Source organism: Vidua macroura, chromosome 7 (genome assembly GCF_024509145.1).
Source record: "Vidua macroura isolate BioBank_ID:100142 chromosome 7, ASM2450914v1, whole genome shotgun sequence".
NCBI lineage: Eukaryota > Metazoa > Chordata > Aves > Passeriformes > Viduidae > Vidua > Vidua macroura.
In genome coordinates, this window is record NC_071577.1 from 28,464,697 (window position 1) to 28,485,925 (window position 21,229).

Consider the following 21,229-nt stretch of genomic DNA (forward strand, 5'->3'; position numbering starts at 1 on the left):
GTCATGGTGGGGTTGAACAGCTTTTTAAGCTCTCAGGCAGTGGGGGTCTTTTGGTTGCTTTTCAAGGTCTTTCTTGAGAATTAGGTGGACCTATAAGTTGAAATAATTGCTGTTACTTTTGTTATTATTATGTAAGAAGATTTTCTCAAAATCAGTTAAATGTTTGCAGTGTTTTTTTTAATAGAGTTATCCAGATTTACACTTGGATTTCTTAATAATATCTAATTAGAAACTGCCTTATTTGAACTAATGCTGTCTAAGCAAATCTTCGAATCATTTCATGGTAAGAAAATGAACTTAGGGAGTTACACTGAGTTGTTACTTGAGTGATCTGTTTGTTCTAAGCTGGGAAATGTTGATTGCCACAAGTAATGACTAGCTGCTCTGGCCTTTACATGCTGAGTGAACCGTGGCATGAGACAGGGAAATAATTTTTTTTTAACAGCCGTTTAAGTTAAACAAGCAATTTTAACCTACAGGAACTAGGCTTAGCTGTTTGTTCTCAGGATTTTACTTTAAAATCAGCTGAAGGATTTTTTTTCCAAATCGTAGAAACATTTACATTTAACCTTTAAACATGGAATTATTACTGTGAAGGATATATTCTGTAATAATTCACATACATTATGTAGGTGCTGTTTTCTTAATCTTCATGCAGCACTAAGTTCAGCATTCTGAAGACTCTTGCTGCAGTTGTTTAGTTTTTTTTGTGGGTAGCTTGTTTGTTTGGTTTTGGGTTTTTGTTGTTGTTGTTTGGGGGTTTTTGTTGGCTTTTGGCATTTTTTTATCATTTTCTTTACAGCTGTTCTCTTGGCCTAATTTATTGCAGGATATTCACAATCCATGAAACCCCATAAGAATTCCCAGAAACGTAATAAAAGTGGATAATAAGAGTAAAAATGTTCAGTCAAGTACTGAATTGAGAGAATTCTTAAAGGGCACTGCTTTCTCTTAGAGTGCTTGCAAAGTAATCTAGGGTTGCTCAGTTCTGGTGTGAATGAGGGGCTGAGAGCAGGGAGTTTGAGTGAGAGGGTGTCAGTCATTTGTATCTGCAAACTCCCTACCATAAATTGGAGTCTCTGTTTCCAGAAATTCAATCTTGCTTCAATTATGCACTTATTCAGATCTATTAAATAATTTCTCAGCTGTTTTAAATTGCATATGTCATTTGTGTGATGCACCTTGCAGATTTCTATATAGTTTTAGTCTCTTGGTCTGCAGCAGTATTTGTCAGTTTTGCTGAGAAATGTGTTCCCTGTACTCCTTGTCAAAATACAAAGCAAGGCTGTGTCTTCAGGTTATGTTTCTTTTTGGAACAGAAATTATTTTTTAAATTCCCACCTGTATTGCCAAACACCACCTTTGTTCTTTCCCAGCTTCTGCAAGATTTTAGCTCTTCAGCTGTGGATGCCAAATTCTGTCTTTGAAGGCTGTTCTGTACTGTAGCTGAGCTAATATAATGACATGGGTTTTTTTAGTTGCATTATGTAATTTCATCCCTGCTATTCAGTTTTGGGTGTTTGGGTTTATTTTTTGTATTTGCTGTAACATTGAAGCTCATAAGACTTGGGGGCAGGTAAAGTTTTCAGTTTTTGTTGCTACTCAAATAGATGAGACTGCTTCCAACTTCTAGGAATGTCTCTGCAGGTACACCAAAATAAAATCTGAAAATGGCTTATTCTATTAACTATCAGTGCCCTGTGCTGGGTGCAATAGAAGCATCCAGGCTAAGAGACAGAGGTGAAATTTAAAATTCCAAAATTTCAAAGTTTTATGCATCTTAGTTCTCCTCCCATCTCCTCTGCTGCACTCTGGGACAAGAAAATTGTTTTAATATTATTAGAAGTCAGAGATAAAGGACAAATTTGTAGGTATATTTAACAACAAACTTGAAATGTTAATTAAAATAAAAAACCTTATTGTTGGATTTAGAAGTGTTGACAGGAGAACTCAAATTAGCACAGCACTAAGAAGTTCAGTTCTGCAGTGTGGTAATTTTTTCTTTGAAATTTCTGCAAAGACAGGAAATTGGGGCAACAAACATGAGTGGGTGGGGACTCTGAGGTTAGAGCTGTTAATAAAATAATTGAGATGAAGCTTTGGTGATAAACACTGCAGCTGTTTATCATGGTGGTAAAGTGATCTTCTGAAAGATCAGACCCTATCCACAATTAAAGGTGAGTGTTTTCTTGACATTGGATGTTTTCATAAGGAAGAAGGTGATGCTTTGCTCATTTTGGAGTTGTGTTCCTTTGTTGTACCAATTGAGGAAGTTTACATAAACATAGTTACAGACTTTGGCTTAAGATACAAATTCGTGGGGTTTTTTTAAACAGTCAGTAATATAACTTTTGGAAAAACTTGGATTTTTTTTTCCCCCACTCTATATGGTCCTATGTCTCTCTTTGTAATTTAACTAGTTTCACACAGGCAAGGACGGTGCACTTATACTGTTGTTGCATGTTAAATAAAGAAAAGCTCCACCTCCAACTTTCCTACATTCCATTTGTTGCTTTGTCACTCAAGGTAAATGAGGTTCAGTAATTACCTTTACATGTCTGTCAGCAAATACTGTATCTGCAGTCCTGTATTTACCTAATTCAACATTGGTTATATTATGTTCTTCTGCATTTTTCCTCTCAGACTGCTCTTTGGTTGGTAGTAGAATCCACCTCTTGGTAGAGCTGGCTCTTGGTGCTCATCTGCTGGCTGTAGACAAATTATTGAGTGTCAGCAGGGTCCAGCTAATCAGAGTCCTGATCAATAAAAGAATAACAAAAGGCTAGAATCAGACATGCATTTCAGTTCTGCTATTTCAGTTTCATGTTACTTTACCTGTTCAGAACTGCTCGCATGTACGTGTTTGTGAAGAAAGATACCAAAGTGGTTGAGTTACTCACATTTGAAGCAAATTACAGAAACTGGAATTTTGGTTTAATTGATCTGATACCAAGCTAATTATTTTTCAAATCAAATTAATATTCCTTAAATATAGTAAAGCATTCTAAGAAACTGGATGTGCTTCTCCTGAGGAATTAATTGATATTTTCCCTCTTTTCAAATATCAATATACTGTTAGATCTTTTCCCCCAGGTGAAATAACACGTGAAATAGTATTATTTAGAATAGTCCATCTCGCTTAACTGTCTGAAGTTTGTCAGCTGTTACTCACTAAAACTTCAGAGCAGTTGAGCAGAATGCAATACATGTTTAGAACTGCTTGGTGGGGTAAAAATAAAAATAAACCCTCCACAAGAACACCACCACTCCATTAGTACCAAACAGTGTTGACATCTTATTTCTGTATATGAAGCTTATTCAATATAATGCTCGAATGGTTGTTGTAGATTTTTTTTATAATGTTGAGGACAATATTATCTGCTCAAGGTGGTGACTTGCATTGAATTTTAAGTTCTCTGAGAAGCAAAAATACATTTGTTAGTAAATTTCCCTTTTTCAGAGGATGTAGTTTGTGTGCAGGTAGTTCCTTAATTTCTCAAAGTTCCTTCTTTCTGGAGTCGCTCTTTCAGGAAACCAGTAATAATGACAAAGATAAAGAACAGTTGCCATGTGTCACAAGGACAGTGAAGGCAGAAATTATTTTTTGATATGGGTGTATGAAGCTGTACTGCTCATACAATAATATGTTGTCACCTCGTTGTGTAAAGGAGAATTTAGTAATAGACTATGTATGCAAATGGAAATGAAATTATCATGTCACAAAAGATTGAAGTATCACTGCAACTAGAGGGTTGATTAATGACAGAGGAGAAATCCGAACTATGTAGCACCATTAAAGCAGTAGAAGTTAAGTAAAAACTTAGTAACACAAAATATACAGCCAGCAACTAATGCAGTCAAGCATTACACAGTTACAGCAGCAGACATGTATGGATTGTTTAAAAGTATTCTTGTTGTTAGCTGAAGAATTTTCAGTTGAAAACAACAAACTACAAAGTCTGGGTATGTTTAGTTGCAGGATGACTGAACCATCCAATGCAATGCTAAGAAAAAAGCAACCACAGATGATTCATTTGCTGCTTCCCAATATAATAGGGAAATGTATTTCATGAGAGATTACAAGTATGGTTTCATTTATGCTTAAGGAAGAGGTGAAAGAAACAGCAGGAGATTGCAGGCATCCTGGAATGATTAGAGAATGGGAAGAAAAAGTTTTGTTAATGTCAAGAGAGGACAGCAAGTAGAAAACAGAATTCCTTTTGTATAAAAGCACAGCTGAGAATGACCTTTAACCTGAAGGCACAAAAACAGATGAAGTTCGTTACCCACAAAGAAGTTTAAATAGTTAAATAATATTATTGCATCTGCCTGGCAAGTGACAAGACACGTTCTCTTGATGGAAATCCCAAATGTCTAAACAAAATTTTGTAACTGTGTTGCTATGTTGTTGATTACCTCACTTTCAGTTCTTCAAAGTGTTTGGGAGTTTTTTAGCCTGGTGTCTTCACTGCTTTATTTTTCCTGAGGTGGCTAAACAGTTGTGTTCCTTAGAGGAGATTTTTTCACTTGTTTATTTGTTTGGTTTCGTTCTACATTTATTAAGTTCAGATCTCTCAGTGATTACATTGTTTGAATCAGATTGTCTTTGAGGCATTAAAAGTCTAGTGAGTTCAGATTCTGCCTTGCCTGTCTCCCTCACAGCCAACAGTAGTTTATTAGTATTTCAATGGCATTCTTTTGAAAGTACATTAAATGAAGTACAGTAGATGGAGAAAATACAGAACTGCCCATGTAAATACAGCTTGGCATTATTATGTTTCTTTTCTAACATATCATTTGGTTTCCTGTGATAGACCATCAATTTCGTTGTGGTGAGCTTTATATAATTTTGTTCTTACATCATACAGTTTTTGGTTAGACATGTTACTTTCTTCTTCTAGATCCCCCAGTAAACCCTTGGCACGGAAAGTAATGAGTGGGATGGATTGGGAAGTAGTGAGTAGGAACTCACTGTCTGATGATAGGTTGGAAACACAGAGCCTCCCGTCACGGTCTCCACCTGGAACCCCAAATCAGTGAGTAGCATCAAATCTTCTCTCCCTACAAGTGACTCTGTACCTCTAATGTGAGTGACCTACTTGTGTAATAAAGGGATTAATGTATTATGTAGACAAATAGCTTCAAAAAATGTGTGCCAAATGATTCTCTGTAACACTTAGCTTCAGATTCAAAAATGTTTTTAGAGGTAAGTTTTAGGTGCTTCTCATTTGACCTGTAAAAAATGTAGGATGTATCATATTACCCTAAATTTGAGAGTTTGCATTTTCTCAAGCACAGTTAAAACTAAGTTATTAATTTGGTTAAAAAAAGACCCTGATGATAAAATCTATGTTATATTTTTAAAATAATTTATTTCATTTAATACCACTTTTTAAAATATTGGGGAAAATTACTTTATTGGAAATCCTTGCAGGTTTATTCCTCTCAATTTTTGTGCCTTTCCTTTCAATGTTCAGTCTTCATATAATAAAGCCTTCTGTTTTAAGTTAGTGAGAAAACATTCCTGATTTCTTTTGGAGGGTGACCAATTTTCTCAGTGTGCTGAAACTTGCTAAAGAATCAGTATTATTCAATTTTGTGTTATGTAAACGACAAGATTTTTAGATTCTACAGCATATTATTCACAAGATCAGTGTTGTAAATACCTGTAGCATTTAAAAATTACTGAAAATTGTATAATAATGATGCTTAAAGCATAACATACGTAATCATGCATGTTTAAAAGAATTTTAATATTGTGATGCTAGTTTTCAAATGGGAAAATACCAGATTCAAGAAATTATAAGACTCTCAGTGCAAAGCTTATGATTCTTCTAGGGGAAGATGCAGGGGATAAATTGTTCATCTAATGAATTCAGGTTAAGTTCTACCATGAACTTAGAATTTGTCTTCTTAGGAATCCGTTTTTCTTCTTGTTGACTGGGCTGTCAGCTTGTTCATTGGAACATAATGGTTTCAGGCTTCTTTAATTAAAAGTAAATAAATTTTTTAAATAACCCTTAGTTTTTATTAAAATAATTTTTGAACACTTAAATGAAATACATGTTGATCTGACAACAGTAATTGTTTCAGTGATTTTTGAAATTTTAATAAAAAATATGTGTATGAACATGTGCTTGCATTGAGAGGAAATAATTTGTTTAGCATCCCATTTTAGTGGGTGGTATCAGAACTGTAGATCAGCAATGATATTCTTGTCACACTGCACTGCTCTGCTTTCCCTCTTAGTCACAACTCTGCCTTCACTCAAGAAGGGGCCCGGTTACGACCCTCATCAGTCGGACATTTAGTGGATCATGTGGTTCACACCTCCCCCAGTGAAGTGTTTGTAAATCACAGATCTCCATCCTCCACCCAGGCCAACAGCATCATACTGGAATCATCCCCGTAAGTTCTGCTCTTACCACGCCACTGTAGCATGCAGGGCTGCTGAAGAGAAGTCAGAGATCTTGGCCTTGAAGAATTTATTAAATGTGAGGTCAGGGAGATGCAGGCAATCTAATAAAAAGGTGGTTGTTATTTAGGCAGTATTGGTGTAGGTCTTGCTGTGAGGAAGAGATAGATGATACAGAACTGAAGATGTGTCTCTGACATATTCCAGGTTCAGGATTACAATACCATCCCCACCAATCCAAGCTGTGGGTTTGCTGTAGTGTGACCATCAGTGTGTGAATGTGGAACCAAAAGTTAGGTTTTTGATAGAATTGAAGGAAAGTTTTAATTCCCACAAGTTTGGAAATGTTGCTTTTTGTCAAGGCACAGAAGTGAACTTTACAAAACTACGTAGCCAAAATACCTTTTGGGCACCTGGACATTTGGACATTACTAGTGTATTTGGTATATTGTTACAGAGTTTATTTTTTTAAGCTGACACTGTCAGGCTTTTTTTTTTTTTTTTTTTTTTTTTTGATAATGCTGAATATACTGTAAGCTTACTTACCATAGGATACAATGGGCAAAATAAGATCTATTATTGTGTATTGGGTTCAGAAGAAAGTCAAAAAACTCCACTGAGTTTTTCAAAGATACTGAAATACTCAATAAATTATGTTCAGAGTACAGATTAATTGGGGAAAATATTTCAATATATACCATTTCATCACTGCCACTGGACCATCTTTGTGTGGCTGTACAGGTGATGCCAGATATGCCCTCATAGTTTTGTATAATAATCTCTGTTAGCAGGAAAATTGTACAAACAGTTTCAAAACCAATTGAGAAGTGTAAAGCACTACATACCTACTTACATGTTTATAAAAAAATGCTATGTCTCAGGAAAAATTATTCTGGGAAACTATTTAAACACAGTTTTAAAACCTTGCTTAGACCAACTGTCCTTTAAGTTTTAACAACTATGTGTAATTTTGAGGAGGGAAATGGAATACACAATTTTTTAAGTTTTATAAAATAGCACATGATGCTTTTTACAATAGGCTACAATAGTTACAATTTGACCCTCAGCTAGTTACCTAACTTTCAGGGTTATGTAATATTAATTTGACCTAGTCATGTAAATTATCCTTTCTTTGGTGGACTTTTTAACATTCACATGCCAAAGGACTCTCAGAACTAGAACAGTTGTGAATCTTTTCTCATATTACAGTTTTGTTGTCCAAAGGCCACACAGGGTCAGCTTCCTTCTGTTCTTAGATTTCCAACTGAAGTCAGTTATGAGAAATCTTTACTGAATGACACAATGATACAGTGAAGAAAGCACAATTTTTAAATACTCTATTTGATTAATATGCCTTTACTTGAAGATGTACAAGTTCTTCCTGAGTGTTCTTAGGATTTGTTTATTTAGTACTTGATTTCTTGAGTAAGTCACCATAGAAATGAGTCTTAGGGAGGAAGTGGTTTTGTATAACTCTGGCTGTTCTTTTTCATGTTTTTGCACTTTTTATGCCCAAGCAGAAAAAGTATTGCTCTTCCATCACTAAGTGTTAGGCGTTCCATTTTTGTTCTTTTTTTTCCTCTCATTGGAAGCTTAAAACTAAAATTTAATATCCCAGTATAGATTTCCAGCATAAGATACTTTTAAGAATGAGGACATTGACTTTCAAAAATATATGAATCCCATTAAGGTCTTTTGAAGGTTTAAGGTGATGTTATTGATTCAAGATTTGCCATTTATGAAGGAATGTAGTAGACATGAAGTTCGTATTAGCTATATAATTTTAAACTATACTGTTCTACAGTCCTAAAAGCTATTTCTTAATCAATTTGACCTTTCTGGCTGAAAATATTTGAGTAGTCCATGTGCTAATTTGTCAGAAGCTCTTATTTATTGATCAAAATTTATATGTGTGAAAAAGAGGGGCTAACCTGACTGGAAAATAGGTTTTGTGATCTTTTTGAGTTTGGAGTCAGCATAGGAAAAGAAATTAACAGTTTCCATGCAGTTCAGAAGGATATTATAGTTCAGCTAATATAACCTTTAATTGCACATCTTTTCTCCATCTGCACATCCTATTCAACACTAAATGGAGAGATAGTGCTTGTAGTTCCCTTAGCTAATTATAACCTCAAATTCCAAAAGCACGTGGTAAGTGTTTAGTTTAATAAATTTATGGGGGTGTGTATGGAACTTTTGCTAAATACATTAAAAAGATCAGACCGGATATCTGTAACAAAAATACCTAAAGCTTGCCAGTGCTAGGGTTTGTATGTTATTTTATTATTATGTAAATTACTGAACTCAGTAACAGAGAGCTGCTTTGCCTGCAGAATAGGCTGCTTTCACTGCCATTGTCTGAGCATTCATAAGGAAATTCAAAGCTGACTGGGCAAATATAAAGCAGTGAAGCTTATGCCCGAGGCTTGATTGTTAGTTCTCAGAATTCATTATGCTAATATATTACAGAACTTGCATTGCTGCTTGTAAAATGCTCATTTAAGTAACTTTTCAAATCTTTTCTTTAAGTTTGTGTGTTCGGTAGGAATTTACTTGTGTTTGTTGACATGTATGTATAGACATCTAGTCAAACATCAGATCCATCTTCTGCTTTTATCAGAATAACTTCTTTTGTGTTTCTATTCGTGTTTTCTGTTCCTTTTTTCTTTGGTTTAAAACTTTCAGGAGTAATTGTTTTCAGGAAAATACATAACTTAAAAGGCTGAGTAATCTGTGCTGGCCAGATTTGAATGAATGAATGCATAGGCAGCTAAAAATCTCTGGGTGACCTTTGTAAGTCGATGTCTAAATAGTTTATAGCTGCCTTGCAGATTTGTTTTGCAAATGTTGACAATCATCATATTTTTCTCTCCACAAAAATGAATTTAGAAAAGCTGCTTATCTTGAAAAATGAAATGTGCTCTTTTTTCTGTTACTTGCACTGAAAAGTGTTAAGAAATACTATTTTTCTTCCCAACTGTGTTTGAACATAAGGTTCTTCAGACATCAGACTGAATAATTAGTACTTTTTTTTTTCTTGTAACACTTCATGAAAAAAATATTTTCTGAAAGTTGAAATAATGTAGAAAAATATAGAAAATATTGTTGGGATCTTTTTGAATGTGCTGTTTTCTTTTATACACTGACAAAAATGTTACCAGTTTTGTTTTCTAAGAATATTGACTAATTTTTTTAAACTGAAGCAGAAAATGTTTGGCATTTCAAAGTGAAGTGTTCTATTTCCCAGTTTTCATGCTTTTTGAAAGAGGTTCATCTTTTTTTTTTTTTATCAGTATACTCCTTTTTGCTCAGATTTTTATTTTTGAACATGTATCTGGGATCTACCATTCTTGAATTGGATCGAGATAAATGTTATGGTATGGAGTTTGATGTGTGCCTTAGGTTTTCAGATTTGCAGGAACCTGAAACCTTGTGCAGTCCCATACTGAGAGTCTTGCCCTGCTAACAGTTCACTGAGGCGCGACTACTAAATACAGTAGAGTTGCTCATGTGGCTACCTGTGTGTTTTGGAGGGAGTTATGTGATGAGTTACCACTACAGCTTGCTGATAATGTAAGGAGCTGTGTCCTCCTTTTGCCTCTGGGAGTGTCCTTCCCTCTGTGCATGGTGGCCAGCCCTGAGATAAACCAAAGGACCCAGACTTGTCTGAAAAGTGGTTGTAGTTGCTTGGTGTAAGCTGCCTTACTAGTTCTTCAAGGAAGCAGCCAGGGATGTGGGTGAAAGAACAGACACCCCTAATTTTGTTGGTAGCATTCTCTCTAGATTTAGCTATAACCTGTAAGTTCATTTTTGATCCTTTATGGATCTGGTATCAGTGGGCTGTTGTCTGAAATCGTTAAATGACTTAATAGCACCTTTTAATGGGGTGCTTGTGGAGGATGACATATCCTGCTGGTATTTAGAAACTGGCATTCAAACCAAGTTAATGGGAACTGGGAGCTCGCTGCCCTTTTGAGCCTTTCCAAATGTTCTTAATTCTTAAATATAAATCCATGTAATGAAAGATGAATCATATATTTATGTAGTACGAATTACACAATTAAGCTTTTATTCCAAGAGGACTAACAAATGGAAATTCTCCATATTATACAAAAACATGGAGAACATTTTTACTAATCTACAGTGGAGTGCTTGCAGATTAGAAGTAGTGGATTAAGCATGCTAAAACCATGTTTTAAGAAGGCCATAGGTAAAAGATGAACTTGCTGGTTCTCTGTAGTTACTTGTCAAGAAAAATGCTGCAACAGGTGCAAACATAGGCTGCCAATATATTCTACTGCACTACATTTTTGAGGTTCTAAAAATATATACAGATAATCATCTCTCAAACTCTTGAGTTTCTTCTAACATTTTCAGTTTATTTGCAATCCTGAAAGAACTGTCAATATCTCATGATTGTTCCACTTCATACTTCTATTTTGGTATTTAGATCTCAAGAGACTCCTATAGATGGGCAGCCTCCAGCGTTACCACCCAAACAATTTAAAAAGAACAGTTGGAACCAAATTCATCATTCACACTCACAGCAAGAACTGGATAACCATATTAATGAAACATTTGATGTTCCTGCATCACCTGAAAAATCCACCGTAAGTTTTTTGATCCAGTTGAACCATTCTGCTTTTTATCAGAATGATGGTCCTATTTTACATGAGCTTGGTTCTGAAGCGTTTCAGAGCTGCTGTGTTTGTGCATTACCCTGCAGCATTACTGTCCCTTCACTGGCTCCTGCTGGTTTTACTCTAGCTGCTGGAGTAGTGCTTTGTCAATTGACTACAAATCACTACATTGGGAGGGTTATGCAAACCTTTTGAGCGTTAGCTTTTCAGCACATGCAGAAATTTCTGCCTAACCTCTTCTTTGAGAAGTCATTTGCCATTAATTTTAAAGAAGACATTGCAGGTGTTTAATCTAGCTTTAGCTAAAAAGCTAAACCTGAAAATGCCTGCCAGCTTCTAAAATAGTTCTATCAGGAGAAGCTTCTTGAGTATGTGGTTGCATTTCTCATCAGAATTTCCAAGAAAGAGACTGTCAAGAGGCCTGTGATAGCAAATACAAAAATATGAGCAGAAGTTCTTTTTCCATAATCAAGTATGTGTGAGATGAGTAAGATAGTCAGTTGATTGTCTGACTGAGGAGAGATCTCCCTGATCACTTTTGTGATTTTTGTCCTTCCAGAAGTTTTCCAGTGGTTCTAGATTTTATACTGATGTGAACAGTAACTAGGACAAGAAATGTGTTATGGGATAGGAAAACGTCCAGCTGTAGCAAATACTGTGTAAACAGTTTTGTCAACCTCAGGCTTTCAAAATTATGAGTCACCTCCCCAAACTGATATTTAGAAATGCTTTAGTTTGGTTTTTTTTTTTTTTTTTTTTTTGCATCCTCAACTGTAAACCTATGGTGTTCTGTTCTCTCAGGCCTTACAACAAAGTTAAGATTCCCATAAAGCCTCTGTTTCATTTCTTAGCTGGAGTTTTAGTAAAAGACTCAAAAGTGAAAGTTTTGAATTTTTGAGTGTTTTAGGAATGTTGTAAAACTTTTTGTTATAATTAAATAATGAAACAGAATTTGTAACAGCTTTGTCTTCAGGCAGTGCTTACCTGAGTCACATTAAAGTACTGTTCTGTTTTGAAATATAACACTACTTTAGTCATCAAGTTCTTCTGCTCTGTATTCGGTTATCTTTACCAAATTGACAAAAATAACTTTCACTTGTTTTTTTAACTCCTTTTGGTTCTGCAAAACCAACACAGCTGTATGAATGAGATTGTTTTTTCTCTGTGCATTGTCAGTGTGATTGTTTGCTGTGCTCCAGTGGGACACATTTATGCAGTCTCGCTGAAGGCAGCGCACAGTTGTAATTGAACATCTAATTTGGTCTACTGATGACTTTTTATTTTGGGGATTGCAGAAAAAGGAACATAGCATGACTGAAATTTTTAGAATGTTGTTTTGTTTCAAAATTGCTTTTCTGACCAGAATTCAGGTTCCTGCACTGCTAAAGTCTTCTGCTGTTCCATCTCAAATATTTTAGAGAAAATCCCTCACCATTTTGACTACATAAAGCTATTGAATTTCCTTTGCATGCATGGAGGGTCTGAGATGAAAGGTAGTAGGACACACATGGGAATGACAACTTTTTACTCCATATGCAATCCCTAAGTGTCCAGTCTGAGAATGTCAGAAGTACTTAAAAGTACTTGAAAACAGGTGTGGTCAAAATCCCTTCAAACACATTAATGATGGCATACAGTGCTCTCTGCATGTTTACATTATAAACTTCTGCTCAAAATAGTATCTTAAACCAGGAAATTAGCATTTCTGTCTGGGGAATGCAGTGGCACAAAAGCTGCCAAATGCTGCAGGTGAGCACTTGGTTGATATTCATTCTGTCTGACCTCCCACACCAGTGAGCATAGGCTGAAATGATTGGCATATGATCAGGCTGCCTAAGACCCTTCCCTTTCATCAACATTTCTTGTGCCATTACTTTCCCAAAATTTTCACTTTTTCATTAGTATGAATACATTTGGCCAATTTTGTGTCGTGTAAACCAAGAACAGAAGACACCTGCAGCTGAGTTAACTGCTAATGAGCCAAGTTGAGCCAACTTCTTTAGCATAGTGAAACTCCAGGTTCTGAACTTTCTAACATATAAAAATATTGGCTTTTCTGAGTTTGTTGTTTATTTTTCCAAGTATGAGACTTCTGCTTTGCTATAACTGATAACATTGAAAACTTCCTTGAAACACATTTCTTTATTACTTTGCACTCTCACTGTAGGAACTATAGAAATACTAGCTAATTTCAGTCTGTGAAATAAATATAGATGGGAACCAGCTAAAAATCACTTCAATGGCACTAAGTTTTTTTTTTTTTCAGATTAAAAAGGTAGCTAGTATTCCTCCGTTTATTGGCATTTCCTTTAACAGTGTTGTTGTCATCCAAATAAAACCAAGAAGAAAGCAGCTAAAATTTTCAGAGTTGAAACAGTGCAGAGCATATGTCACCCCTCATACTCCACTAGACTGGAAAATGGAGTAAGGGATAGGGAACCAGGATTTCCTTACTTACTACTGGCATATTGCAGTTAATAGAAACAAAAGGACGTCTTCCATTATCTTCCTTTTCAATGTATTACATTCTTATTGCAGCTCTTCATTGTGGTCATAATTAAAAAGAATTTAAGAAATTTCTATTTGGTACGCTGTTTTTATTAGAGTTTTGAAGCCAGTTAGTCTTTTCTAATATTCTTTCTTGCTTTGAGCTTGCTTTGACAGAACAGGCCTTTAACTTAGTTATGTCCAAGACTCTTAAATGTGTAATTTTTCCCTTTTAATTGCAAACCCAAGATGTTTGTGTTCTTGCTTGATATTTTCTCAAGTGTCCAGGAGCAGTTATTTGATAAGGAAACTGCAGAATTATTAAATACAATATCCTCAAAATCTGTGAACAAAATACATACTAATATAATGTAACTTTTATCTATTAGCCCAATGGTGGTGTCCCCCATGACAATCTTGTTATGATCAGAATGAAACCAGATGAAAATGGAAGGTTTGGCTTCAATGTAAAGGTAACAGTACATCTACTCCTTTTATGTTTATTAAGGTTATCTTCTGACATTTAGGATTTCTTACTAATTTAATTTCTTTTTAAAGGGTGGATATGATCAGAAGATGCCGGTAATAGTGTCCAGGGTAGCTCCAGGAACACCTGTAAGTTATCAAAAAAGCAGACTTCATAGCAATATCTGTGTATCTTGAAGGATATACTGAAAATGAGAAATTATTTCCTAGCTGCCTATGAAAGTTAGTTTTTGCTATAACATTATCAGAACAAAGCAAATTACGTGCAGTAAGAATTTGATGGGGCGGTATAACATATTTTTTAAAGTTCTTCAGACCTCAAAAGTATTTTTTTCCTGCTGAAACAAAGTTTAATTTCTGAAAATTACAGGGCATTATAGATGCTCAGTATGCACTGGTACTTGAGCTGTGCCATCCTAAAAATACTTTTACTTTATTGCTTTTTTTAGATATAGACATTCAGTAATTTCACATAAATTACATATTGAAAGAGTGTTTAAAATAACTAAAATAGCAAATGTCTTACTTCAGCGACAGATGTAGCTGAGTAAAGCCAACATTTAGATTAAAACCAGACATTATGAATCATTCATCAGGTCTGATTGTGTGTTGTTACTGATGTTTAGTGACTATAAGAGTGTCTTCAAACTAGGCACAATATTTGTCGATTTATTGCCAGAAATTCTGACCTGGTACTCAGCTGACTGGAGTCAGCTGTCGATAGGTGTTAGAGTGGAGTTAATAATTCTTCATGTATCTTGTTAATTATTATATATATATTATATAACATGAATAGTTTTGGCTTTAGACATTCACTCTGTAGGGAGAAGATAGTTGGTGATGGCTTGTGTGCTTTCTTTTCTCCAATGATGTTTAGACTGTGGTTATAATAACAATTTTTATTATCTTTTTCCTCTCCCTGGGATTACTGGGAGTTATGCATATTTATTTTTTTTTTTTTTTTTTTACCATTACTATTGTAGTATTTCAGACCTGAAGCATTTAAGCCTGTGAAATTGATTTGGACACAGTTTTGCCATGTTTCTCCCTTCAAAGTTAAAACATCCTGCTTTTTAATTGCCTATACAAAGGGTGATTGAAACAGAGGAGCTTTCTGCATCAGCCAAGGGGTAGAGTAACAGCTGCTGAAACACAAGTTACAGTGCCAGTCACCTCCCAGCTGCAAATGGCACTGCCTGTGTATTGTGTAACTCTTGGATTTATCATTTGAATACAGTGCAGCAACCATAGCAACAGGGCTGTTAGGATTCCAGAGCCCAAATACAGTTACTTTAAGTTGTTATTTTAAGGTAAGAAATTGGTAATGGCTTGTGTTACAGCTGGTTTTTTTTCCCTCAACCTTGCAGGCTGATTTGTGTGTCCCTCGTTTGAATGAAGGGGACCAGGTTGTCCTGATTAATGGCAGGGACATAGCAGAGCATACCCATGACCAAGTTGTAATGTTTATTAAAGCTAGCTGTGAAAGACACTCAGGGGAACTTGTGCTCCTAGTTCGACCCAATGGTGAGTGGCTTGTACATCATAATTAAAAATAAAAATCCACACCCTGCTCTCATTTTCTAACCTCCATTTTGTGTCCTGGGATGGAATGTTTAACCTGTAATAAATAACTCCCTTCCCTGAAAAAGAATTGCAACAGCACAGTCTATTGATCCCATAATCTAAGGAAATGTGTATAACTAAAAGTTGCAAAATAATTAAGAAGTCAGACATCAAATATTTCTAACAGAGAGATAATTTAAATTTTGTTCTCACTCATTGATAAAAATGTCCAGAAAGCTATATGGATATTGAATGTATTTCATAAGGTTATTATTATTCTCTTAAGGAAAATTTAAACAAACACAAACAAATAACCTGTCACCAAATACTCAGTGTTTGGGTGACATTGGAGGTCAATACATACAAAATCCTTCCATACATTTTTCAAACAATCCAAAATCACTGATAACATTTCTGCTTGAGGAGTCGTAGAAGTGCTAAAATGCAGTCTAAGTAAAAGCTTATGCAGTGTATTCACAAAATACACTGTTGGATCATAGCCAGCAGATGGGCACTGGATTTAATTCTGCTTCACCTCCTAACTACAGTGAAGTTGGAGAGGAAAAAGCAAAATGAAAAATATTGGTGCTTAATTGGAATAATTGAAATTACTTTTGCAGAGTACCTCATCCACCTCATAAAAAATTTTCCCTTATTCACTAATTTGCACTCTCAACTTACATGTCCTGTCATTCTGTGTGTAAGTTCTCTTGCAGCTTTTGTGTGCTTACTTTCTTTTCAGACAAAATTATGAGCTTTGTTTGCACATTTTCTAAAACTATCTTTCCCCTTGCATATTGATTATCTTTGTATTCTGGATAAAAACATGTGAGTTGTAGAAGTGAGGAGTTGCCAGTTTCCTTCTTTGTAGTGATGTCAAGTAATTTAAAAACAGGCTTTTGAACAGCATATGTCTGTTATGTGTAGCAGAGGATGCATATTATTTCTGAGCTTATAGGCAAAGCACACATAGAACATTGATAGCTTTATAATGCCATGTATTAAATGAAATTTTCTCAGGTGATCTGCACATCTTGCCCTAATTACTGAAGCCTAAAATGAGTTCTAAGTGAATTGTAAGTAAAATGTAAATGCAGCTGTAATGATATCAGAGGCATGATGTGAGAATCTGAGATTAGAGAGTTATATCAGACAAGGCAGGGTATAATGTGAGTTTAGATCAAATTTTAGCTGTCAGTGAATGGGTTTTCACTTAAAATTACTATTACACTAAAGAAAAAATAGTTTTATCATTAATTATAATGATCAGTAAAGACTCCCTGTCCTTGCTGATGGGCACTAAAATCAATGTGCTAATAAGTGTGGATTTTTCTACAGGAGAAATGTGGTGGTTTTGCTATTTTAAATAAATGACTTCTAACTTTAGTCAAACAGCATCTTCAGAGTATTCATACCTTTTTTTGTTCTAGCTGTCTATGATGTTGTGGAAGAGAAGCTGGAGAGTGAGCCTGATTTTCAGTACATCCCTGAGAAATCTCCACTTGATGGTGTCCATCAAGATGATAATGCTCTGAGGGAGTCCATGATTCAGTTAGCAGAGGGGCTTATCACTGGAACTGTCCTGGCTCAGTTTGATGTAAGTACCATATTGCCTGGAGCTTGGTGCAAGTTCCAAGTCTTTTGGGATAGCAATTATTTTAAACAAAGCAGATTAGTTAAATTTCAGTACAGTCAGCATCCTTTAGCAAAACAATTGCCTTACCCTCTCAAAAGAAAAATAACCAAGGAAAAAAATCAATCCTGTATTGTATGTGCAAATTAAGAATATCTAATCCTATGTTTTAGTTTTATAAATAGGTTTATTGAATATTTACACTTTTTGTAGTTATCAGGGACATGCTAATAAAATACTTTCAGAAAGATGAAGGCTGAAGAATGTATACCAAAATACATGTTCTGTACTAAGGCCTTCATTCCATACCTAAGTTGCTGTAGAAACTGAATGACACTGAGCTGTTGATATTCTATGGGCAATCTCAATGAGGGAAGGTAAAATAACCAATGGAAAATACTGCCCTAATGTTAAAGACTAATACAACTGTGTATTTTATAAATAGTTGATCTTTATTGACATATTTCAGAACAGTAGTGCATTTTATGTGGGGCATTAAGCTGCTGATAGCCATGGTCTTTCTTCAGCATTGACTTGTGCCTTGGTAATATCCATCTTAAATGCATGGGATCAAGGGACTTAAAGCAGGAAACAGTGGCTTTGTAAAACATAGCACTGCAAATTCTATGAATTCCTCACTAAGTGGAGACCTAGCATATATTTTACAACATATATTTATAAAATATATTTTATATACTATTCTTTAAGAACTTTGGTAAAATTTCCTTTTATATTTAGAAAGAGCAGATTTTTTTCTAAGTTATTTAAAATTCTGCTTTAATATAAGTTTTATTCTCCCTAGCAGGTTCAATGTGTAAAAGTTTTTTAAACTGCTTTTTTTGAACCTGGATCATTTCACTGATATTTTTTGTAGCACAAAGGTTGTGGCAACGCATGACTAAGGCATGAAAGGGCAGGAACTTCTCAAAGGCAATTTTGTGCAGGAAAAGTGCAAGGTAACCAGGATTTGCTCTACAGTTATTGAACTACAAGAGGATGTCTGGGGAAAAAAACCCAACAATTCTAAGTGAAAAAGTTCAATATAGGTAGATGCCTATACACAACATAATCTGCTTGCCCCAAATACCAAGTGGGATGTCAGTAGCAGTGAATTCACTTACCACTATGCAATATCACTTTTTCTCTGGATCAGTGTTTTAGTGGAAGCTTGAAATTTAATCTTCACTTTGTCTTTAAACAAATTTTGGTTACATCTTGGTCATTTTCAGTGATTTAGCATAACTAAATTTATAGTGCTTTATTTTTAAAAGTATTTTCATGTTTGTTGAAGCTACTGTTGCTCCATAGTTTATGTTCTAAAAAGCACCTCTTTTTAGAACAAATACTATTTAGGCAAATAATATAAAAATGATACTATTGCATCCATTATGTTCTGACCATCAGCTTTGTCTTTTAGCAATTGTATAGGAAAAAGCCTGGAATGACAATGTCTTGTGCCAGATTACCTCAAAACATTTCCAAAAATAGATACAGAGACATTTCGCCTTGTAAGTATTGCTATATCTATATGTGCTCTGAAAGTATTTTACTGTGGTTACTAAATAAGTAACATCTCTCTAAATTTTTTTTCAGATGATGCTACACGGGTTATTTTAAAAAGTAATGAAGATTACATCAATGCAAATTATATAAATGTGAGTAGTACTTTTCAGAAGTGCTTCTGACATTAAGTAATTCTACAGTTTTTCAATTAAAAAATTGATTTAAAAAAATCTTTTTTTATATAAATCTAGTTCAGGCTAGAATGGCTACTAAGCCTCTAGTCAGGTGATTTGAAATTTCCTGTAGATATATTTGCTTCCTAATGTTTTTGGCACATCTTTTCATATATGTTAAAGTCTAGCCCTGCATTTAATGTGAAAAAATGCAATCTGAAGCCAGCCCTCTCCAGAGCTATTAATTCTTCTTTTCTGATTACTTTTCCAACAGTTGTGTTCAACAACAGTAAAGTTTAATTCGGCATCAGTTTCTTTTGCATCTTGTTTTTTTCATTGTTAGTAACAAAAAATAAATTACAGCTACTTACTTTAATGAAAAAAAAACCAGATATTAAATTCCGAGATCTGTGTTTTAAAAGCTGGTGTCAAAAACCCACAGAGCAAGAAATATTTGCATCTGAATTATTTTCCAATTGCTCTGTCATTTCTTTTTTTACTCATTAATCTTCATTATGGCAACTACATGACTGTCAGTTCATATGTAAAGTGTATTTGAATCTTTGTAGTAATTTTGCACGTGAAACACTTAAAGAATTTTTATCTGTGCCAATTCATATTTGCTGGCCTTTAAGAAATAGAATAAATGTCATGGATGCTTTTTTAAAAATTAGTTGCTAAACTGTAACTGTCTGATGCCTGACTTTCATTTGCTGTAGGAAGTGAAATAATGATTTTGTCTTCTCTTAGATGGAAATCCCTTCTTCCACAATAATAAACCAGTACATTGCTTGCCAAGGTCCGTTACCGAACACTTGTCCTGATTTTTGGCAGATGACTTGGGAGCAAGGCTCTTCTATGGTTGTGATGTTAACAACCCAAGTAGAACGGGGCAGAGTAAGTAAAACATTTCCTTAAATACTACTTCCATAATCTTCTAAACAACTGTTAGTGATTAGCTTTTATAAGATTAGAGGAATCTATTGTAATGGAATATAATATGTCAAGGGGATAGGAGGAAGTGATTTTAAACTAGAAAAATCTAGGTAGAGTAGCTGTAAAGAAGAAATTTTTACAACACGGGTGGTGAAATATTGGTACAAGTTGCCCAGAGAGGTGGTGAATGTCCATCTCTGGAAACATTGAAGGTCATGTTGGATGCCGCTCACAGCAACTCAATCTAGTTGGAGATGTCCCTGCTCATTGCAGGGGGCTGGACTGGATGGTCTTTAAAGGTCCCTTCCAACCAGAACAGCTGTAGCTGTTTTTCATAAGAGCAGTGCATTCCTAGTTCTTTTGCAATGATGAGTCTTAGATTTTAAATGCTCTGGTGTTGTTAATCCAGCTAATAGTTAAACTTTGTTCAGTCCTGAAATGCACTAAACTCTTTGTCTATTTCCTATATATTTAAAATATCAAATACTATAAAAGTATTTGATACTTTTAGTCAGCTTTGTTTGATTCTTTATTGTAAAGTAAAAAGCATCTAGAATTTAGCTTCATAGAACTTTTTTTTCTCTAAACTTCAAATGAAGGAACTCCAAGAAGTTGCATCAGTTTTCACAGAGTACTTCTTTGATATGTAGTGAGATTAATTTTTAAGGCAGCCCAACACAGCTTTGTAGTGTTAATATCCCATGCCTGTCTGGGATGTCTGTCTTATCAAGGATTTTCTTAAAACATGAAGTCTCAAATTTTCCATAAAATTTTATTCTGTTATAAAGATTTGCTTAATCATGTGAAATAATCATTGCCCTTTCATTTGTATATAAAATGTGTTAAAATAGAATACTAGTAATAGAGTAATTAGAGTTAAAATTAGTAAAAATAATTGTGTATGGTGCTGTAAAAGGCCTCAGGTGTATTTTGTGGCTTGTTTGGTTTTGGTTTAAGCTGTAGTTTCTCCTTAGTAGCTTTTGATTTCATGTAGTTCTATCCTTTGGAGATAGGCAAAACAATCAAGTGTGGTCATAGACACAGTGTAATTCCAGAATTACTTGGTTTAGTCTGGAGCATTCACAGTAGCACACTGCCTGCTTAAGTGTGTGGACAGGAATTACTGTCTGCACTAATAGTGTAGTGGAATTCCTCCATATCAGGATTTCTTTTGAAGATGGATTTATAGTGGGTTGTGGCTGTTCTGATCAACTTGGACTGTGGTTCTGCTGTCTGTATATATTCTGATTTTTTAACAACCATATACTTGCTCTGAGGTCAGGTCTCAAAATAGAATTAAAATAATTGAAGGGAAGTTGCAGTGGTTTGAAACCATTTTTCAGTGATTCAATGTTTGCATGATGCTGCCTGCTCCCAAATAAACATTATTAGA

General features: G+C 34.8%; 1 protein-coding gene across 4 annotated transcripts in view; it reads left to right on the top strand.

The window, feature by feature from the left end:
- The window catches only part of PTPN4 (protein tyrosine phosphatase non-receptor type 4), a 108,955-nt gene that overhangs the window by 73,362 nt on the left and 14,364 nt on the right, over positions 1 to 21,229 (top strand). For all 4 annotated transcript variants that reach the window (XR_008437811.1, XM_053981766.1, XM_053981765.1 and 1 more), the window contains 10 exons: positions 4,902 to 5,036; positions 6,250 to 6,408; positions 10,866 to 11,025; positions 13,932 to 14,015; positions 14,101 to 14,157; positions 15,396 to 15,552; positions 17,022 to 17,188; positions 18,642 to 18,732; positions 18,818 to 18,879; positions 19,651 to 19,797. Coding sequence is in view for 3 of the 4 variants with exons in the window: in XM_053981766.1 (XP_053837741.1) it covers positions 4,902 to 5,036; positions 6,250 to 6,408; positions 10,866 to 11,025; positions 13,932 to 14,015; positions 14,101 to 14,157; positions 15,396 to 15,552; positions 17,022 to 17,188; positions 18,642 to 18,732; positions 18,818 to 18,879; positions 19,651 to 19,797 (1,219 nt within the window). In the remaining variant the exon portion in view is untranslated. The remainder of the gene's footprint in view (positions 1 to 4,901; positions 5,037 to 6,249; positions 6,409 to 10,865; positions 11,026 to 13,931; positions 14,016 to 14,100; positions 14,158 to 15,395; positions 15,553 to 17,021; positions 17,189 to 18,641; positions 18,733 to 18,817; positions 18,880 to 19,650; positions 19,798 to 21,229) is intronic.